Source organism: Plectropomus leopardus, chromosome 1, assembly GCF_026936395.1.
Source record: "Plectropomus leopardus strain MGB_pleo_1.0 chromosome 1, ASM2693639v1, whole genome shotgun sequence".
NCBI lineage: Eukaryota > Metazoa > Chordata > Actinopteri > Perciformes > Serranidae > Plectropomus > Plectropomus leopardus.
Window position 1 is genome coordinate 33,924,133 of NC_142176.1, and position 23,029 is coordinate 33,947,161.

The 23,029-nt window shown below is 42.5% G+C and overlaps 1 protein-coding gene across 1 annotated transcript in view; it reads left to right on the plus strand.

Moving 5' to 3' along the window:
* Positions 1-593: 593 nt before the first annotated feature.
* Positions 594-23,029, plus strand: part of wtip (WT1 interacting protein) — a 31,839-nt gene continuing 9,403 nt past the window's right edge. Inside the window, exons 1-2 of the mRNA XM_042483128.2 lie at positions 594-2,707; positions 11,874-11,975. Of these exons, the coding sequence (XP_042339062.2) occupies positions 1,213-2,707; positions 11,874-11,975 (1,597 nt within the window). The 5' untranslated portion in view covers positions 594-1,212. The remainder of the gene's footprint in view (positions 2,708-11,873; positions 11,976-23,029) is intronic.

Here is a 23,029-nt window from a genome sequence, read left to right on the forward strand (position 1 = left end):
ATGTTTTGTTTTAAAAAGGTGAGTAGTCTTCATGTATCAGGACCCTGTGCATTAAGCGTGGTTTACAGCTTATCTACTTTAGCATGCTGGCATATATGTATCACAATGGCGCTGTAATATCACACCAAACACAGAGTTATATATGAATATAAATATAGATAACATTGTTTTCCCTTTTCAAATGACTCATATACTTCGAATTCAGTTTGTTTCACAAAAATAAAAATATATTTTGTGAAGCCTTATATAAACTCAGAATAATCATTCACTTTTCTTTAATCTTTTTTTTTTTTGCCAATCTCATACTGTTCCTACATCCTTTCATATTCCTATAAGAACATATACTTAGCTATAATAAATGGACATTTTCCTAAAATGGATCATATAAAATTTAGGTTAGGGCAACCAGAGACTATCTTCGTCTTTACAACATCAGACTCACATAAGGTGAATAAACTTGAGTTTTTAATAGCTTTGCCCTCCATAGTACCAACTCACTGCAGCTTATTCCTGGTGTAAAATGAGTCGGACCAGGTGAGGCGTGCTTTGTGTGGTATTTTAGTCCGCCTGGGATGAATGCAGACGTCCCCTTCTCTCTAAACTATGCTCTTTTCAGAGCCGGCAGCCCCTTGCTGAGTTGGTCGCAATCATTGTTTCTCTGCAGCATTAACCACATTCCAGAGAGGCGCAGCGCATCCCGTCTTCATCCCCGCATTCCTTTTACGCAAACGAGTCCCTTGTATAAAAGGGCGTTTTATTCAGATTTTCCGGCGCTTGGTGAATTTAGACTTATATACGACGGATATTTGTGGCGTATGTGATTATCCATGCTACTTTGACATCTAGCACGGTGCCCGTAAGCGAAACTAGAGGAAAAACCAACAAGGGGAAATTCCTCCGCGCAGCGCGCCATTGACTGTAAAGACCTTTCAACTTAACAAAAACTGAAGTTGACAAACGTATCCCTGTCGGCTAAAACTGTTAGAAAGAGTTTGGGTTTTCGGCGAAGGGGGCAAAGCAGAAGAAGACGATGCGGCACACGGTGGAGGTTTCTGAGTACGTCGGTGGTTTTCTGTAAATGAGCGACGGCTGTATCGCGGCGTTTTGTTTTGATTTCCATGTGAAATGCAATTAGTGCTCCGCGGCGCTCGCTAGTTTGGCTCGCGGAGCGGAGCACACTCTCAACTTGTTTCTCGCCTCGGGAGCAACAACATGGAGCACTACCAGGAAGATTTGGGACTCCGGGCCAGTAAATTGATGGAGGATCTTTCCTTGTATGATGCCTACAAGGACGGGATGTACAATGCGAGGAGAGACTTGGTGATTAACCCCGATTTAGACTTTTCGGCTCCGGCTGTAGCAGAGCATAAAAGTAAGCCAATAAATGGTACCTCTGTGCTCCACCAGCAGCATCACACAGTGGAGAATTTCACGTCTGGGAATAAAGTGTACAACGCGGCTCCGGTGCGCCCTGTAAACTGCAACCGGACCGTTCCTGTGGATTTTTGTGCCCCTCAAAGAGACGCAGTTTACACTGAGGAGGGCTGCTGCACCAAATCCGAAGTGGCTCTGCCGTGCTACACGGGCGCTTCCGAGAGGCACAGGAGGTACTCTCTGGAGGTGCAGGGCCACAGGTACAGCACCGGCTCCGCCTTCGACGGCGTGCCTCTCAACAAGCCGGTGCCCCTGCCCGGCAACAGGTGCAACAGTGTGTGCATCACCAGCAGCCACGACGGGAGATACAACGCCACCAGTCCCCGGTCCAGCTTAGCATCCTCCCTGTCCTCTCAGGACAAGCATGCCAGCCCGAGGTCGAGCATCAGCAGCCCGCGCACTAGTTTAGTGGTGCCGGGCCAGGACAGGTACACGAGCCCCAGGTCTAGTTTAGTTCACTGTGAGGGCAACAGTGTCCTCAGTCCCAGATCCAGCTATGCAAGCACCGCCAGCGACACGAGTAAACACTCCAGCCCGCGGGCCAGCCTCAACAGCTGTGACTGCTGCAGCAAGCCCAGCAGCAACCGAACCAGCGGCATCAGCATGGGCTACGACCAGAGGCACGCCAGCCCCAGGTCGAGCACGGCGAGCCAGTACTCCTTCACCACCAGCCCCAGGTCCAGTTACTCTGACTCTCGGTACGGGCCCGTGGTCAACCATGATCTGGAGGGGGCGATTTTACACGCAGCGCCACTGGCGAGTCCTCGGTCCAGCATCTGCAGCCAGGACGGGAGCGCGAGACCGGGGACCACCGCAAACTGCGTGGTCAGTCCCCGCTCCAGCATTTCCAGTCACAGCTCCAGAAGCTCCCGCAGCTCCAGGGGGTCTATGAGCACCTATCCGGAGCTGCAGCTGCCCTCACCCAGGTCATCCATGCTGGGCAGCAGTTTGCACGAGGACACGCTGCTGCAGGAGTTTGGAGACTCCAACGGGATCCAAAATCGCATCCACCTGCAGGGGCTCTCGGCTGTGCCAGAGCCCCAGCAGCAGGCAGCCCAGACGGGAGGGACTGTGGAGATGACCGCTGGGTCGCCATCATCGTTTAGTTATGGGATGTCCTCAAAAACAGCTGCCTCGAGTCAGAGGTTTAAGCTACCTTACCAGGTGACCCCCAGCCGGGAGAGTGGACCGAGCCAGGCCGAGAAGCGGCTGGAGGCGCTCACCTTGGAGCTGGAAAAGGAGTTAGAGATGCACATGAAAAAGGAATACTTTGGTAGGTAACATTAATTAAAACTCTTCTTTTTTTGCTTTTTTCCCCCAAACTTCCAAGCAGGCCAGCCATAAGGAATTACAAGCAAGGGGACAACATTTTCCAAAGTGGGCCCCTCATCCACAACCACTAACAATTTAGTGTTATTTCTTGATTTATAAGCAACACAGCACATGTGTTTTAACATATTAACACGTTGATTCAATCTTGAGGGTTACATTAATCAGGTATTGGTCAAATTGTGTGCAGAATTGAAATAATGTAAAGAGTATAAGGCTGTTGACTGTTTTGCAGTCATATCCAATCCATGCAATTCAAAACTGTTTAGGGACTCCAGTATGCAGAAATATTTATACCTACATACACCATTTTTAAAAATGGCAATACTCTTTTTTTAAGCCCCCTTCCTGACAAGATAGCATGAGATGGTTGATACTGGATGTCCTAGGATAGATCATATAGTTCAACATGATGAATGTGGCTTTACTGTAGGATTTTAACTGGATCTGTTACAGTAGGTTTTATGTGATAACATAAGTTTGCCAAACTACTCACTTTCAGCTCCGCCCTTCACACCTGGTGCTTCATCAAATTTATTATTATTATTATTTAATAACTGACCTTGGGCATGAGGTCATTTGTACCGTATCACCCCCCTTGACAGCGGGCCTGCATGCAAGTAGATAAGATTGGTAAAAAAAAAATATCAGAACATGCAACCAACTGGGATTTTTACATAGCTCACTTTGACCCAATATTTATTATTTAGAAAACAAGCCTCCACTTATCAATACTGTATTTTTTAAAGGATGAGGGTTTGGTTCTGTGGCCCCATGTGCACCTGAGAGGTGAGAGAAAAAAAGGTACATGGAGCATTTTAATAATGTATTGTACATGTCTTGCATCAACTAATATGTGATTTAGGGATATGGGTGTCTCAGTAACCATTTGATCCAGAGTCTGACTGGCTTTTCTTGTGACTTGTGGTTGCCTGAATTACATAAAATAATTTGGTCACTGCAGTTCAGCTCCAGATCATTCAAATCAATGTGTTTTTCTCAGCCATAAAGTCTCTCCTCGGTTGCTAAAGCGCTGATGCTCTGACCCTGACTTCTTCTCCCACACTGTCCTTGCACACTTCAGCCCCCACATGTATCTGTCAGGTCCCTGCAGTGTTGCTTTTGTAAAAACAGATGTAGATTTTGGTTCTTGCAAGTTTGAAAAATCAAAACAGTGGTCCAAAGTTAAGATTTTCAGCTGACAAGAGTAACTTTTTCCATTAATCGGTTTGTTGCATTGAAGGAATTATCCATGGCAACAATTGAACAAACATGTAATAGTACTAGTAGCGTGAAACTTCCTTTGTATTGCAACAAGGATAAGTGGCAGCTGAAATTGAAATTCAGTGGCACAGTTAGGAGTGTTTTTTTCTGGAATTTTTCTGTGCAGGAACTTCAGGGTTATTTAAAGGTTTGTCATCTTTTCAAAGTCTGTTCGCAACCTGCTAATGCTACATTACCACTGACTGGTCTCACTGTGGCAGATAAGAGTGGCATTGCAGGGCAATACTAATTTCTGTCTTGGCAGAGCTAACATTTGCACAGCACTGCACCTCGCTGAATGGGACCTTCTGTTCTGCCAGAGCAGACAGCCTTCGGTCATTCAGAGCAGTGTGGTCTGGATTTGTTGAAAACGCAGCCATCCTCCAGAGGATATATTGTGGTCAGAGATTTGGGTTTTGGCTGATTTCAAGAACTGAACATTGTGGCGCATTTTTTGTGCTTAGGGACTGTGAGACCAGATGCGCTTTGTTCGCCAGCAGAAACACAGGCACAGAGAGCCTGCTGAGGAAGTTGCTGTCTACCTTTGAATTAGCAGCCAGACAAATGGCTGCAGCCAGAGAACAGTGGCTTGTTTTATAGCCAGTGCACTTGCTCAGAGTGAGGCGGAGACAGCTGTGGATTTGTACCAGAGAAGCAGGTGAGAGCAGGAGGACGGGAGACGGGAGGAAGACAGTGAGGGAGACGACCAGGAGAGATAATGGCGTAAGAAGAGCGAAAGGAAAAGGAGGGAGAGAAGAATGCAGTCAGACGCTCCTCACTCCGAGCCCAATAGAGACAGCTCTGTTTCCGTAGCGACAGTGGAGAAATTGATCGTCGCCGGGGCTTTTTTTTTTATGTTGGTGGGGGGGTCAGAACTGCCTGCCAGTGTCCCACACTGGCCGGCCCTTGTGTGGCCTGTGTTTGTTGTGGTGGCGAAGGAGCTGTGAATCAACAGCTGGCCTGATACAGGCCTGCAATTGAGGCAGCAGAGGGAGGCCCTTCCCCACCCCCCCCCCCTCCACCACCACCCCACCCCGCCCTGACTCCCCCGCGAAGCCCTTCATTAACCAGCCAGTGGGGAGTCGGGCAACACCAGACACTTGGCACACGATCTTGGCTGGCGGGCCAGACATAGTTGGTGGGGGTCAAGTCTGATCACCTGCCCAGAATTATAATGGCAGTAGTCATGCACATGCCTGACACACATACACACACACACACACACACACTGACTTGTACTCTGTATATGCGATTTACAGACACAAATTGCAGCTGACACAAGATTAGATGTTTTTTTGAAGTCGTACTTGAAGTTTTAAGCCTACACGATCCTCTGATGTGTCAAATGATCTCAAATTACAAGTGAAGACCTTTCTCCTGGTATGATGCCGCATTTCCAGGCTTTGATGCCATAAAGGTTGTCTGCTTCCCCTTTTTTTCACTGTTCCTTATTGCAAATTTGAAGGTAAAATGCTGCATTGTTCTACATAGCAGAAGAAGTTACATTTTTTTAGTCAACAGTGTTAAACAAATCAAATCAAATACCAGCTCTAGAATACACCAAAAGCCACAATATATCCTTTATGTTATTTCTGTGGTTGAAGACAGTCTAAAAGTATTAGTTCACATGAACAATTTTCTCCCAAATCCAAAACAAGTAAGGTGTTGAAACTAAAATTTGTGACATCATAGCAGCAGCTACAGACTTTACACCTGATGATATCACAAGTTTTAGACTTACTTTCTGATTTCTGACCTTGAGAGAGAGGTGAACTCATATTCACAAAGACCGACGTTTCCTTGAACATGGTAATAACATTGGAATTCTTCATTTAGGTGGTATTCCCTTCTTGAAGCACCAGGGAAGCACCAGTTGTCGTTTAGTTGTCTGAAGCTTTAATCTTTGGATGCTTGACTCTGATTTGTTGTTTTTATTACAATGTGTGGCCACAGTGAGGTTTCACAGTCATGATGGTGTTAATGCCAAGTTGTGCATGCTGAGCGTATTGTGATTTACAATACAGGACCTTGATTATTATGTACTGTGAAGCTACATGAACCTGCACCGTGTGCAGTAACTAAAGCACTCCTGTAAGACGTGCAGAGGTTTTAAAGTATTTGGTTCCACAAAGTACAAATCTGCAATTCATTTCTCTATAAATTTGAGCTTTCACATGTCTTGATTGACACTTCTCATGTAACCAGCTGATATCTTGGGAGATCGGTTTAATGTAGTGCTGTAAGACGTCAGAGTCACACCAACTTGTCGTTAAAAGTTTCATGAATGAGGCTGTGCGGGCATTCTTACCACCCGCAGCAAGTTGTGTGTGTTTTTCAGTGATGGTAGAATACAAAGTCAAGTAAAATACTTACTCAAATAAATGATTTTTATTATTATAGTCCAATCGCATCATATAATCACATGCTATGTCATCATTACATCAGGAATTTATTTATTTATTTTTTTGCTTACTCTTTCACATGACATTTTCCTGATGTTTGTCTTTCAGAAATATAATGATATTTATATTGTTTGTGCACATACTGCACTCATCTCCTGCTCTTATTTAATCAGACTCATCAGTCTGACTTCAAGCAAAATAACACGCCCACATTTAGCAGCGTGCAGCTGCTGTTTTTGAAAAACATCATGGCATGATCTTAACAACAGTGTTTAGCTCCAAAGTTCTGGGATGTGTGTGCATGGAGCGATGCCGTTTTATTTTTAACCCCAGCGAATGCACAACATCCTGTCCTTGCCACATGAACATATTATGAAATGGGCACATGAGGGATTCAGCATCCTGTTTTAAGCGAAAAACAAGAGTGCTTCAGAAATTTCCCCGTTGCCCTGTAAAACGATAACCACATCCTTACTCATCAGACAATTTGGGATTTGTAGCATTTGTGTGGAAATCAAAAACTCTCATGCTGCTTCTTATGACTGATGTTTGTATATTTTCATTGATTTTTATCATGACTAAAAAACCTTCCCATGTTGACATTTGTGTCATGTCATGTTGACATGTTATATAGTTTTTAAGAAACCGCAGTATAGTTGCAGCCAGAGAGAATAAAAGCTAAATCAATATTGCTTTATAAATAAATAATTTTTTCTTTAAGTTTAGCCAATGGGTTAGAGAGAATCAAAGCCGAAGAATCGTGTCTGTAATTGCGTTAGCTATGGATTAATTCTTTTGGCAAGAAAAAATATAATCTTTTGAAACTGCTCTCATCATGAAGCTCTTTGTGCAAAAGAGAAGACACACAAGGTTTAGGAGTTAATGAACACACATCTGCTATCTCTGGACAGATGTGTAAAGGGGTCAGTTATACCTGTTTGGTCCATGGAAGCAACCTTTGTGTCAAGGCTTCACTGTGTTGTTAGTGTACGAGTGCAACAGGCAGCAGGATAACAATACACACCGCAGAGAACAAGATACGCAAAGATCATAGCAGTGACTAACACTCACATCACACACTGTAATCTGAGTTAGGATTAGTCATAAAAAGACTGTTTCTCCCAACCCACGTGCAATTACTGGTAACACACATAATCTGTTGAGTACTACAGTAAAGAAGGTTGTCATTGTCATCCAATCTTGTTGTAAAAAAAGCAGTAAAGGTCTGCTGTCCTTGTGCAGTAACAGAAAAGGAACGCTTTGTATGAACACAGAGAAAGGGATCACTAAACTAGTTGATTCTGTTGAGATGGAAGTCTGCCATGAGCCAAATGCTGGTAAAATATGCAAGTAACTGCTAGATTTGCTTCACTCACCAGCTCAAAAAAAAAAAGATGGTAATCTTGATAGGATAGGAGATAGGAGATGGGATGAAATTAGGTCATTACAATGGCAGAATGTGATCATCAAAGGAAAAGACAAATATAATCAAATAAGAATAGAATGAGAAACAATAGAAAGAGCAGAAATAAAACTGACCAAATACCACAGTAACAGCTAATTATAAATGGACTGTGTTTTAAGTAGTCCAGTGATTGTGGGGAAAGAGAGGAATGACTGTGATAGAGCTCTTGTGTTTCATGCAGTGCAGAACAAATTATGCTGCTGCAGAAGTCAAGAGGAAATATTAAATTATATATAATATATAAAGCATAGAGTTTGTCTGGGCAATATGAGTCTAGATGTTGTCTTTGATTTAGGGTATTTTAAAATCGTAGTTGTTGTATTTTCCTGGTTTTAAAGGCTGCATTTACAGTGAAGTGAGATAATTTTCTGAACTTACCAGACTGTTCTATTCTCATGCTATTATTTAATTTTTTTGACTAATTAGTCATTGTTTGGGTATGTGTGTTTTTTTTTTGATTATTTAATTATTTTTATTGTAATATTAAACATTTCGTAGCCCACTAGAATAATAAAATCAATTGATTTTTCAGTCCACTAGAAACATTTTGCTGCAATAAAAATGATTGAAGTGACGGCAAACACACTGAAAAACACACTTTGACAAAGTTTTTCCTTAATTTGCAGTTGAAAAAGGATATGGCTATATATGTTATTGCATTACTCAACATATTGCAAAACATTTAAAATTGCTATAATATTGTATCATGACTTCGGTATCGTGATAATATTGTATCGGGGGCCTCTGGTGATTCCCACCATCTAGTTATTACATCTACATCACTGATGATGAGTTTGAAAAATTCTCATTGTGTAAATGTTTTGGAAAAGCACCAACAGTCAACCCTACAGTATTACTGCAATATTGTCAATGAGGTATTGGGTAAAAAATATAATGATATCATCCATACTGCACAGCCTAAAAGAAATGCCTAATTAATATTTGGTAAATTCTGTCTGACTAAAATGCAGCGTGTGTCATTTAGTGAGTTGAAGTGTTCAGTGTGTGGATGATTTCCTAATTAAAAGGCTGCAAGAGGGCATTTTTATTTACAGTCATGGTCTCCTTGAGTCTATAAAGAGATATTGTGTGTACAGAGTAGCCTTAAGTTCCTTTGAGCTGCACTGATGAATAAGAAATTTATGCTGAAACTAGACACGGGATTCAAATCAGGAATGTGTATAATTTCAAAGAAATGATAAACAAAAGTAATGATGATTCATCATTAACTGAGGTGAGCTGTCTGTCTGCTTTAATGGCAGATTGGTTGAATGCTTCTTTGGCTGTGGGCTAATAAATCCCATGTATTTATCAATGCATCTGTGAATAGATTTCTAGTTTTGTACAGGGAATGCATGGAGGTAAAAACACAGAGGTTCCTGTATTTTCTATCATTTTGTTTGGCATCATAGACTTTTATTTTGGAGAAATTGTTCAACCAGTTAAGCTAATTTAAAGTTTGCTCATTTATTCTTGTCGCCCCGTTGTGTTTAGTTATCTTTGTTGAGTGTCTGAGTGAAGTCACGAGTTCAGCTTACACCAGGAAATGCCAATATTTGACTTTGATTCCGATTAATTCACTCGTGCAAACACTTCAGGTGTAATGGGAAAACATGCACGTGACCTTTGGGCGCTTTTCTTGTATGCTTGTCCTTTATCTGTTTCTTACAATGTCACAGACTGCACTGGAGCTGTTATGAAAGAGAAATTATTGCCTCAGATAGCCAGGGAATTCTCCGATTATGTCACAGAGAGCGTGTCCTGGCTCTGGATCCGTCCCGCAATGTGTGCTTTTTTCAAAGATAAATCAGTGTAATAATTTGTCTGTGGGAGGAGGAGGGGTGGTGTGCAGCTCCCTGTTGGGATCTTGTGTCCTGTAGGCACTGTGACCCTGGACTCACCCCACCCAGGCTCTGACCCTGCACTCCCTGAGGAATGTGACCCCAGTGGAGGTCGTCTTGTGCGTGAGAGTTTGGAGATCGTTAGTCTGCTGCCGCGTCCAAATAGTTTTAAGCCACTGTTTCCCCCCCATCTCATTTCTTCACCAAAGGTCATCATAGTCTTTGTCGGTGGGTTGTTCAGGCTTATGTGTAGGACTCATGTACCCCTGGAAAGTTTGTCGTTTTCTACCTGCGCTGGTTACAATCCAAAAATAAAATTATAAAACTAAATTCTAGAATTACTAACAAATGATGCATGGCGAGTTGTTAAAAGGCGCTAAAAATCTGTCTTCTCAATTCCATTTTTCCCGCCCTAACACACACACACACACACACACAAAACACACAAGTAAAAAGGCAAGACCTTGTAATTGATTAAAGCACTCAAATAAGAGTAGTCATTGAAACTAATTCCAAATGTGGTTTAAATCTGATTTGCAAAAGTGTCTTTCATGTTTTTTTTTGTTGTCCAGACTTTTTAAAATCAATCTGGATATGAGTCACTTGAGTATGACGTCAGAAAGACGTTGGATTCTTACATTTTTGTTAGAATGAAAATCAGGTTTACGATATTTTAACTTTAACGACATTAGAATTTCACACTTTGTGGACACAGCTTTACAAAGGTTTGGACATTGGGCTTTGATATCAACGTCATCTGTCACCAGTATTCAGTGTGAAATTGTCATAGCATTAGAAGTCATCTTGACATTGAATTTTGGTCACCCAATGTCACAACCTAGGTTCAACCAAATATCAGTATCTTAAGGTTGCTTGTGGCCAGCTGTTAGGCTTAACCTGTCTTGCATAGAGAAATATCTAAACTGGAGTTTTTGGGCACTTTATGATTTTTTTTTTTTTTTTTTTAATAAGAGAGTCAGGACTCATAATCTCAGTATTTCTAAAAACATGTTAACAACCTAAAATATAGGCTAATAGAATAAGGAAAACGGCACTTTCCTAATGTATAAAACATCTAAAACAGAGTCTTATTGTTGTTTAAGGTGAATGTTAATTTCTATACGTTGCAGATGTTTTGTACTTCTGCTCAATAAAAATCTAAGCAATGACAAAGATACCCTTAAAAGTCAATTTCAGAGAGCAAATGTTTCTTACTCAGGTATGATTGTGTGGCAGCACATTAATGCTCCTACATGTTCAATCAGCTTCTCCCAGGTAATGATGAGAAGCAAGTAGGCACACCCTGTTTCTGACCTGCCCTCTCTGACAATCCTCTCACATCCACTGCATTTCCCGTCGGCACATTTTGAAATAATCATCAGTAGTGTGCCTTCAAACGGTGTGATGTAATAGATAGAAATGACAGAAGTTTCGGTTTGGCTCATGCGACTGGAATACAAATCATTTTGAGAAATATGACTCGTGAATTAGTACCCACAAACTGAAATTTGGAATGCTCTCTCGTCTTTAGGCCTCAGTTGAAAGCACAGCTGTGCTTCTGTCAGAGTCTCTTTAATGTTTTGTGTTTGGCTCTGTGTGCTTCCAGAGCTTGACATGCTTTGACATCTCAGAATTTTATTGTGATGTTGGTCTTCAAAAGCCGTCAAAAGCTCCAGAGCCTCTGGAAATGTAGCAGTGGTGGCATTTTCAAAAGGTTTATCTTTTTTTTTTTTGACTGTTGCACACATTGTTTGGCAGAATCCCTTTTTTTTAATCAGCTTTCCACCAAAGCTCCAAAAAAAGCTGGCAGCATGTCCAGTAATTATCTGATTCTAATGCAAACAATATCTTAATTGAACTGAGCAAGCTAGTTCAGCATCCACCTAATCTTTAGTTTAACGTTACCTACAAAGCAGAGGTAAATCAGTGTTCACACAACATTTTGCCTTGAGGCGAAAGAATGATGCGCAATTTTGACAATGTTAAAATCTCATTAACACAAAGTGTTTTCAATGATTCACCAGGAGAGTTTCTCTCCATGCTGTCTGTAAAAATGCTCTTATTCTGCTGCTGCATACAAAGTGTGCTCAGTCAGTCAGGATACACGACATCGACTAACTGACCATGTGTCTCCAACAGGTATCTGTGTCAAATGTGGGAAAGGTGTGTATGGAGCTAGTCAAGCCTGCCAGGCCATGGGGAACCTGTATCACACAAACTGCTTCACCTGCTGCTCCTGCGGTAAGTCAAACTCGCATTTTAGCAAAGTAATTATATACACAGGGTCATAAAAGCAGGCTTGCAAATGTGGATGTTAACTTACCTCAATGCATCCAGTATGTGAGCCTAGCCCAGGGCCCCCCATAAGATCCCCCCCCTTACTTATGGATGACTATCACTAATTACTTTTATTCTGAAGAAAACTAAAAAAAATGTGATGTTTCTCAGGCAAGTTTTGGAGTTAAGGAGTGTCTTTTCTTAATGACTTGGATTTAATAATGGACGTGGATTTATGGATGTTCATTTGGGATGGATGAAGTTTAAGTCACACTGGATCTAAAAAAAGGTTCATATTTGTGTTGTTAGATTTGACAGAGATGGAGCTTTGACGCAAATTGCAACAATCGGGCACTGAGTGTTTTAAAGTACCTTAACTGTCTTCATGAGCTGTTGACAAGCGGGCCAAATTGTCGGGCCAAACTACAATAACTAACTTGTTGATTGTAGATCGCTGGCATGTACCTGCCTGTTTCATCTCACACAGTATCCTTGCCTCACATCTCTCCCTCCATGCAAATCAGTGCAGCTCTCCTGTTCCCCACCTACAGATTGAAAACAGATTACACGGAAGCTGGGTTACTATCGCCATTACCAGATATTCATAAAAGTTAGGGAATATGTTGATTTAAAGAAGTATTTTCCCGCTATAAAAAACTAGGTTGTCTCTGCAGTGGAAAGATGCAAATACTTTTGATATTGGTGCCACATGACCAAAGAAAACTGAGAAAAAGGACTGTGGCATTTGCTTTTGAACAAAGGGTAGAAAACCTACAACTACCACAATGCAGCGGACCAATAAACGCTCCCACCGGTGGGTGATGTAATGCAACCTTGTCCGTTTGACACAATGGCGGCCGGCCTAATCTCGTATTTCAGTTAAACAGTTAGTTATTTGAGTTAGCCAAAACATGTTTCTGAAAATATGTGAGGCGAGAATTATGGTATGCTGTAACAGAATCTGTTTTTGTATATAACAGCGCTGCTTAGTTTTACCGTTTGATCTTTGTGCAGGAAGCAGTGTGATGCTCACTTCCTGTTCACAAACTCTCACCATTATGGTGAAACTGGGCACTAAAATAAGTGTCTGAGAACATTTTAGGAGAGAAATGGCAGAGCAGTAACATAATCTTGATTTATATTTGATCAGTGTTGCTTAGTTTTACTGTTTCATAGTATTTTGGTCCAGGATTGAGAGAAGTGGGTGTGTCTTTAACCAGCTGTATTCTCTTTGAGTCCGTGGTGGTGGCGGCAGGGTTGGTGGGCAATACAAAAATGCAAAAGTAAAGCCTGTAGTTTTAGCAACAGCCCCAAAAGCGGGTGAAATTGATGGAGAGAGGAATATTTAGCCACTGGTTAGATGGAAGGAGGTTTACCACAGTGCATCTATGCATGCTACCAACATTGTTTTGATACAAAGCTGGTTGAAAACCAGCAAAGTATCCCTGACATAAGCCTGTATAGTCATGTCAGTCTTACCCCGCTCATTGTCGTTTTTGTGGCCATTTTTCTGTCACTATTTCTTCAGTTGAAGCCCAAGATTTTTTTTATGCCTCCTTCTTAATCTCATCTACAAAGCCCTGATTGGCCAGTTTCTTCTCCGACTGGGGAGAGCCGCACCGCACATATTTGAATCACTGAAAATCTGAGATGTGGGTGGTGATTGGAGACCTGGAACCAGGCTAATCAGTTGGTGCCAAGCCAAACAAGTTGCCACTTTCTGCTTCAGCGCTCTTCAGGTGATTCAAATCAATCAGTCTAGTGCCTCAAACATATTTCTGCTTCAGATGCATCCCACATCTTAAAGGCAGCATCAGTTGCTCTCAGAAAAAAAAGTGGGAAAAATGTATGCTAATATTCCAGCTTCCACGATCCCCACTTATTCTTTCAAACAAACCTCGCTCTAAATTTCAGCTGCTGCAGTCTCTGTTGAAAAAAATCATCATTAGTATCACCAGCTTGCTGTTAGAGGTGGTGTGTTATGGTCGGGAATCAAAACATCTGCTGCTTAAAAAAAGATCCTCAGGCCTGAAGTGTGTGCTCAGTGGAATAACAGGGCAGCTCAGTTCTCTGTGCGGCAGGAACAAGCTAATAATGCCACAAAGAAATCAAATGCTGACATTATTTGGTCTTTAAGACTGTAATTATATCTCTCCTCGAGCTCACAATATAGATTGTGTGTGTGTGTGTGTGTGTGTGTGTGTGTGTGTGTGTGTGTATGTGTGTGTGTGTGTGTGTGTTTGGTTTTTCTTTTTTGGACGCCCCTGTTACCCGACTCCAGTCCTCCTCTCCTGTTTCCCGGGGAAACAAGAGGAAGATGTCGGGAGAGAGCTTTTTAGCCAGGTTGCTTCCATTCATATGTGTACTATACATGGATACTGATCCTCCACCCCACCCCCTCCGGCCCTGGAAGAAACTGCCTATAATTTACATGTAACCAAAGCCACATACTTTCCGATTTATTGTGTGTGTGAAGAAAGAGGGGCCAGATGCTGAGTGTCCAGTTGCTGAAGTTGTGGGGTTTGCTGTGGAAAAACAGCCTCTGAGCTGCTTAAGTGCTGTTTTAATAGTCCTGGTTATGATTCAGGGTTTATTTAGGAGTCATTAGCTTCACTCAGAAAGCTACTTTCAGTGATGAAATGAAGAAAAGACACGGGTCTTCCAAACACACTTATTTGTGAGATTATTTCCTCTAAAAATACTCTCAGAGGATGACTGGATAACTTTTTTGGGAGGGAGGAATCACACCATAAAATTGCTATGTGCGACTTTATTGCTTCGAGATGAAAACCACAGACAGCTCCTGAGAGAGTTATTGTTGTGTTTATTGGAGAAATAACGTCCAGGATGAGTTAACAGGTCACTTTCTGTGCTCAGCGCAGGTCGGCGTTGATAGCTTCACGGGTCACTCCGCTTCTCGAGATGGTTTATTGGTGACGTAAACTCCGCAGTGTATCATTTGACCTGATGTGAATGGGAATGTTTTGTTTTTTAGCAGTGTTTTGAAGGCCTCTGAGAAGTTGAGTTTCAAAGTGCCTACACTTGTCATAACACAATCCAGTGATTTATCAGGAGCTATGTTCTTATGTCCCTGTTTGTTTTCTGTTTCTTTCTTTTTTTCTCTTGAGTATGGTCCTCCTGGAGTCTGGAGCTCCAGAGCCGGGCTGAGTTTGCTGAGACATTGCTCGCTGGTAGCCTTGGGCTTTGTTTAACCATGCATAATTGAGCCCTCCTCTTGGCTTACTCCCATGGTTGCACCCTTTTTTTTTTTTCATGAAATGGCCAAGAATGCAAACTACCCCCCTCCACTTCAGCCGGCCTTCCCTGGAGGACCTCAATCAGACAGTCACAAAGTGTACCAGACCTGCTTATCAGAGGGGGCAGGCCTGGCATGCTCTCACATTGAACTGCTCATGCACGGAGAAGTGCATGATACATGTGCAGACACACACACGTGCACATAGTTTTAGGGTTAATTCAGTTTGGATCTTCTCTTTCACAAACACCTTAATTTCTTTTTCTCTCGTACGGCAGCTGTGGTGATCTAAAAGTTAAATAAATACATGTGCTGAGGTACATTTTATACATAATGATAAAGATTAGCACTTCCTCCCCTCAGAACTGCTATTAAAGTGCCATTAAACGAGGCATTTGTGTCCATCTGCGGCTTTAATTGGAGCAGGAGGAGCTGCACTTTCCTCATTTTGCCACTGAATACATTTCACCACAGAAATCCACTTTCACTGGAGTGGATATATATTTGCGTGTGGGGTGCGAGGCAGTGTGTTGTTGAAAATAAGCACGGCGTCTCCAGATAAGAAAAAATAAAAATAAATAAAACACGGTTTGGGGCTGGATGAGCAGACTGTCAGCCGCGAGGCTGATGAGTCATCTCTGTGTTACAGTAATCCAAACGGCCTCTGAAAGCACTGGCAGGAGAAGACAGCTCAGGGGCTTGGATTTCTCAAATCACTCATCGCCACCAGTTGCACCTGCCAGGCAGCGAAAACCAGAAAGCAGAAAAGTAGGGAACGTTCAGTTCTTTGTCTCTTGTTCCTGAAGTCATACTGTATGTTTACACGCACTTGAATAATAGCAGTGTTATCGGAAACGCTTGGATAATGATAAGAATAAAGCAATACTCTGACTGTTTACTGAAGAGTTCATCTTCAACATTTAAATATTCTGTATAGATGTGAAATATATTCATCAAGATATGCCAGTCTCTATGTATATAATACACAAGTCAGTAGCTTGTTAGAAGCAAACAAGTGTTCTCATTAACAGGCGGTCAGAGAGCCGACAGCTAACAAGCCTGCAGCAGCGTTGTATTTTTGACACCCTTGATTTAACCTATGTGGTTTGGTTGGGCTTGTAGCCGTAGTTGAGTTCCTCCTCTTCTTTTCAATGAGTAACAGGCTGACTGGATGCTGTGAGGCACGTTGCACCAAGAACCCGCGTCATAACATCACTCTTGAATTGAGCTGCAGCAAATATTTTCGCTGTTAATAAAAAGTAGTAGACTAGACTCTCTCGTCCGCAAAATATAATATATATAAATCATGATAAATATCTCGTGCCTCTTTACAAGAAAGCAATTAGAAGTCTTTATGTTGTCTCTTACCGGCGATGTGTGGGCTGAAGTGAGCCGCAGTGCCTCGGGTCTTGGTTTGTTGGCATGAAAAGTTGACTGCCGGTGAGCTCATAGCAGTATATCACTCGGCTATCATTCTCACCGTATCCCTCATCATTATACCAATTATCTGTCTGTACCACAAGCTGCATTACCGTAACCTTCAACACAGACTTAGAGTTATTATAAACACACAAATTGTTTTTCCAGTTGAGCTACAGAGACAAAAGCCTTTTCTCTCACATCCCACTCTGCTACACCTCCTCTGAGATCTGTCTCTCATTGTCCACTGTGGGTCCACTTTGGTTCACTCAGAACAGAGGTGACAATTGGTAGAAATGTTGATGAGCTGTGACGTATGTATGAGTATGTCTGAAAGTATGTCTGAAAGTTTGGAAAGTGAAAATAAGCCGACCAGAAGTTCTGCTCTGAACATTAGCACAAACCAAAACACCAGAGCACCCCTCTATCCTGCACTCTGTGATCGGGCAAATTGGGGTTAAATCTGCATAAATATCTTGTAATTAGAGCATGATATAAGGTTTCATTATTATCTTGCCTGGCTCAATAACGGGTCAAAACAGGCTGATGTGTTACTGATTTTAGTGGAGACCTGTATCATTTTTGGTGGGTAATAAGCTTACCGCTGCCTGCGCTGTACCTGTACCTTCCACGGTTGTTGTTTTTTTACCAAAAATACTCAAAGCCCTGTTTAGACTGCAGGCTTGCACAGGCTCGCTATGACATGGTATAAAAAATCAGTTTGAAGCTCCTTTTGTGAGCAAATCACCACAGTTACATGTCCTCCTAGCCAAGCCAAAGCTCTGGTTTGTCTGCCAGAGACAGAGAACAGAGAGACGGAGTGATGCGTCCCCACTAGCAGGAGCAAAACCTCTCATCAGAGTTATTGTCAGTGACAAAATAACACAGTTAAGGATTACAAAATACTGGGCTGATAAAATGCTAATGTGTTTGAATGCTAATGTTGATTCCACTATCATGGAAAAAGATGTACAAAAACACATCCACTCAACGATGTTTTGGCTGCTTTGCCGTGGACACGGCTCGCACAAAACCCGACTCTGACATGCCACCATGAGTGTGCATGCAGGCAGGTCCGGGCTGTGATTGGATGCTCTGAAACTGTTAGACATTCTGACAAATCAGCCCGATTGAAGAGATCAAAACTCCAACACGTGTGGCATACAGAACAACTTTATTGTCAGATGAGTCAACCTGATCGCACAACCAGAATCGGAAATGTGATTACTTGCATGTTTTCGGCATCAGCCAGTGTCCAGTGTAAGCCACTGCTGCAAATCAATCGGGCAGTGCCAGAAATGTCATACTGGAGGATGTGTTGTGTCCCATGTTCAGTTACAGAGTTTAAATGGGCCTGTCTGCCGGACAGCTCTGTGTTTAGCTCAGTTTTGCCTTGCAAGAGATTACAGTTTAATCCAGAGTTATTAAAATTGCAGAATGATTTAATGACGGATGAGCGCTCTTGTAAATATTTAAACCATCCCATGAGGAAACACGGGAAGACAGCCTTCACAAAGAGGAACAATTATCACATGTTGAAGCACAAAGGGTATATGACTAATAGGAAGTTGACAAATGCTGACCTGACTTCTTTAGCAGTATTGGCAAATTTAAATGTTTCAGAGGCAAACGCTTATTTTCTTGATCAGACCCTGTCTACAGACTGTGTGGGTGTGTGCAAACTGTGCTTGACTGACATCTGTGTGTCCTTCTTTTAATTATTTTTGTCGCATCTGTTGGAGTGAGACAAATGGCGCCTTGATCATTCATATTTGGGTCACTGTCACTTTTTTTTTAAAAACCGAAGCTGGAACAACTTTCAATTAACATGTGAAGTGTGGTGTGATACAGCTGCACTGTGTGAGATTGTAGTGGAGTTTTATATTGTGGCTCCAGTTCAGTGTCCTTACATATTAATCTGGTTATCCTGTCCTCTTTTACACACTCTTGACGCGGGTCCTGTGGATGCAGTCTGTGTGTCAGTCACGAGTTTGTCCAGTTAGGGGCTGATCACAGGGAGACACATCGCGCCAGACGCAACCTCTCCAAAAACGCTTTGGAGGCGCATCTGGAAAAACAGCTGGGAACGCCTGTGGAGCGGCGCTGTGTGTGCATACTGTGTGCGTGTGGCCAAAAGTGACATTAAGGAGCAGTGCGACTCCACACCGTGAGCTGAAAAATTGAAAATATTTAACATTTATGCACGCTCAAAAGCGGGTAAGAGAAACCCTGGGAAGGAGCACCTGACAGGCATGCTGCCACATGAGGAAACCATGGTTTTGCCTGTGATGCTTTTTTTAGTGACGCGTCTTGGTGTGATTGGCCCTTTCGTGTCACTTCACACTTCTCTGGTGCCTCATTTGGGTTACAGGTGAGACAACCCATAGAAGAAGAGGTTAGAGCCGCACAAGTAGACCTTCATCTCAGGCTGCATATAAAGAAATCCTGCTGTCTTTACTTTACAGATTTGAACCCCAACTTTGATGAAACACTAACCATATGTACATATGTATCCTAAAACATCTGATTGAGATTAGCTTGGGATGAAGTGATGCCAGGAGCCCTTTGGTCAGGAGAGGCAAGTCCCAAGTTTTTTGTGAATCAACTATGGAAGATCATTATAACACCTGTACCTTCAGGTGCCAACATGAGAGTCTGATCTAGACTAAACTGGATAAAAGAAAAAATGCATCCAGCCCTCTATAGCTACCAGTAAACACTGCTGGTGTGTTCCAGTTTCGTACATGTGAACAGGCTCAACACAACTGCTATACCACAAGGAAGTTAAACTAAATAATACTACTGCAACTGTGACACAGCAGTCCTCTTTCACCAGACCAACACTCATTTCCATGGCAACACCATTACTCAAAATGAGTGCATTAGCAGAATGAGCTGTAATTCCGAGACGAGCGAAAATCACAAGTAACCAGCTTTAAGGAGCGCAGAGGTCAGAGCCTGAAAACAGTAACACTGGGCACAGAGCGATAGAAGACAGTCAGTCGTCATGGTGTCATTATTTAACATTTGGGGGATGAGTTGCTGTTTATAGGGTAAATTACTCTCTTTTACATTGCATTTCTTTGTCGTTTTTCTAGAAATTGTGATTATTTTAAGCACTGATTTTTTTTCACAATATAAAACTTGATATTTTACATATATTGACAATATTTAAAATTTTCTGTTATTCAGCCCGTTACACATTTTCACAATGTGTAAATATAGTAGTATAGTACAATGTATTTTGATAGTGACATTAGGCTCTGATCTGATGTTCATCAGGTTAACATGTGGATCTCACATCCTGCAGTTAGGTTTGTGTTACAATCGGTACCATTTTGTGTTAAAGAGGTCTTAAATCTCGCAGTAACTTGTAAACAGAGCTGCTCCTTCTATCACTTGTAGTGCTGTGAGGAGGTTCGGGCTCTCCGCTGCGCTGTCTGGTGACAAAAGGCCAGAGGAGAGAGAGAGGCAGGCATGGAGCCCTCCCCCTCCTTTTCTCGACGAGGGAAGCGGGCAGAGAGCGGGTGTTGGAGAGGTGTGGGGGGTTGAATGGGACCAGCTAGTGACCTCAGGCAGAAAGAATGTCCCCGTTTGCTCAGTCGGCCCGCTCCCCTAGCAGCGCTCCACACAGTCATCAGCGCTGGGGCCTTTGTGTTCACCTTCCAGACCCCAAACTCCAGAGCAGAGGCCACAGACGAGCACACAGCAACACCTCGCAGCCCCCGCTGCTGCACTGTTCGCTGAAATCTCGCTGCTCCTGCAAGTTTAGCCTCTGCAAAGTCTCGATTTAGAGGACAGTGTCTCTTAAGAGCTGTTTCACATGGAGTTCTTCCTCAATCCTGCTTTTCTCTTTGCTCCACGCTACCAAAATGCTAATTGCTCCTCAGTCTCAAAGTCTTAAAAGTCTCACCTATTGTGTGGGCAGCATTCCTCGGCTGCTCCAGCCATTTATGTGGGTGTTAATGTATTGCCATCTCCCAGCATTGTGACACTGTGTTTGTGTGTGAAATACAGCGATTGCATAAATTTTAGTGTTAAAAAGAGAGAGGGGGGGTGGGTGGGGGGGACATGTCTTTCCCATGCTGGGACACCCATAAAATCAATGGTGGCTCGGGACGACAATTAAATCTGACTAATCCAGCAGATTTATGAGATCCGTGTGCTTCGTCTGCCAGGCTCGGGTGAAGTCATCGCGCTGCCAGAGAGACACCGCTGCTGTTAAATGAATTTGAATGGGCGAGCTGCGAGGGGTGCATGGCAGGGGGCTGCAGAAGCCAGCCCGCTGCAGAATTTCCTTTTAGATTGGATTCAGACTTGGATTCTGATGAATGAAGACTCACCCAGAGGAATTCAGCCTTCACACTCGGGGCTGGAAGCTCAGTATGCTGAACCTGGGGCCGCCGCAGTGTGGACATGTTTCTGTGGATGTGTGTTTGCAAGGTGCAGGACTGCAGATACTGATTGTTTTCTTGATATTTTAGACCACCAGAGTGATGTTTAAATGTTGTTTCATCACAGCAGCCGAGAAAACCTCTGCGTTTATGTGATAGTGAATTAAAACTATGAGTAAAGCCCCAAGTAGCAGCAAAAGTTTAGTCTCGTCTTTACGAAGGAGCAAAAGTTTTAATGCAAAATCAAATTGATCCATTTTACCATGTTAATCAATTAACCATTTCAGCTCTGGTGTTCATGCATGTGTCAAAGTTAGAGACATCCTCCCTGCAGCCTGCTATTGTTGCTCTGGCTGTGAACATTGCACAGTGGAAGGGAAGGGAAGAGATTTTGGGGGGAGGTTTAGAAAGCAGCGTGCTGTATTGATTGTGAAGTGAAGAGTGTATGGATTGTGAATGATATCCTGTTGGGATCAGTGGTCGAAGTAATTAAATGGAGGCACAGGAAGGATGTCCCATATGTCCAGCCAGCCATCTGCTCTGTAGCAGTAGAGATTAAGGAAGAGGCATACAGTATGATGTATTTTGACTGTCAGAACTTGACAGAAATTGTGCCAAAATGTTATTCATGGTGCAATGTCTGATATGTCTATCAGTCCGTTTAGTGTTCTTTTAATATTTTGTTATAACAGCCAATACTCCTCTTGTAAATAGTACAGCAACCTGGTGACGTAGTGACTGTAATTGCAGGGCTACATGCTGAGTTTATTCAAAATATGTATTCGTACCTTTGACTTCTCCCATAATTTGCTCTCTTGTGGGACTCTTCCATTTTGACGGAGGATGTCATATTATTAACATAGTTAATAATTAAGCCCCAGTTCTTCACCCCCTCAGTAGTGAGAACTGTCAAGACCAAGCCCCCAAGAACAGCTCACTTTGGAGTCAGTTTTACACAGTGGCAAAATGTGGAATTACAACTTCCAGGTTCTTCACATAAAGTTATGGGGATCAAAAAATACTTTTCCCATAGACTTTTATTGTAGAATTGACGTCTGTAAAACAGTGGATGTATTTTGTTGAACGTCACAATCCCTTGATGTAACACGTTTCACTTCTGGGATTTGATGCATTCAGTCTATTAACATTTTGAAAGTCAAGAATAGCTGCATTATTAAATCACTTTTATTCCCATTCAAGTTAGCAGAACACTAAACCGAAAGTTAGCCGCTCGGTCGCGCTTGGCTGCCTTTCCACTGCTTCCTTTACTGGCCCCATGATGCAGGGAATCTGGGTAATGCCATACCCCAGATATTGAGCTTCGTTGCTTCCTGCACCACTGAGCAACTTTCATAGAAGTAAACGGGGCCCTGCCTTCAGTGCTGTATCCAGTTGTCTTTATATATGAAGACAGCTTGCTGTTGGTCAACAGCGCAAATGTGCAGGTCAAAGTTCACCAAAGCTGAATGCAGGGCAAAAAATTTGCAGTGAGAGCATCTTTAAATGCTGTTATGATGCACATGGGAGATGTTTGCCTTTCTGGCAGAAATCTATTCATTTGAACACAAACCCATGATCTTTTTTCCTAAATTTAACCAAGAAAAGGCTCTCAGGATCTGGAACATCCAGCCTTCCAGATCATCCCAAAGATGTTAGATAGTGTTGTTGTGGTCAGAGCTCTGCGCAGGCTAGAAAAGTTTCTCTATGCCAATCTGAGATTTTTTTATGGACCTGGCTTTGTACATTATTATTGTCATGTTCATTAGGAAAGTACAGCACACAATTGTCAAAAATTTTGCATGCTGCAGCATTAAGGAACCAAGGAGCCCCAACTATGAAAAACAGTCCCAGGCCAAAAGTAAATAAAAAGGATGTCCACATACTTAAGTCCATGTAGTGTATCTGCAGCAGCACATTGGCTAAACTCTTATTGTGTATGTTGATGACAT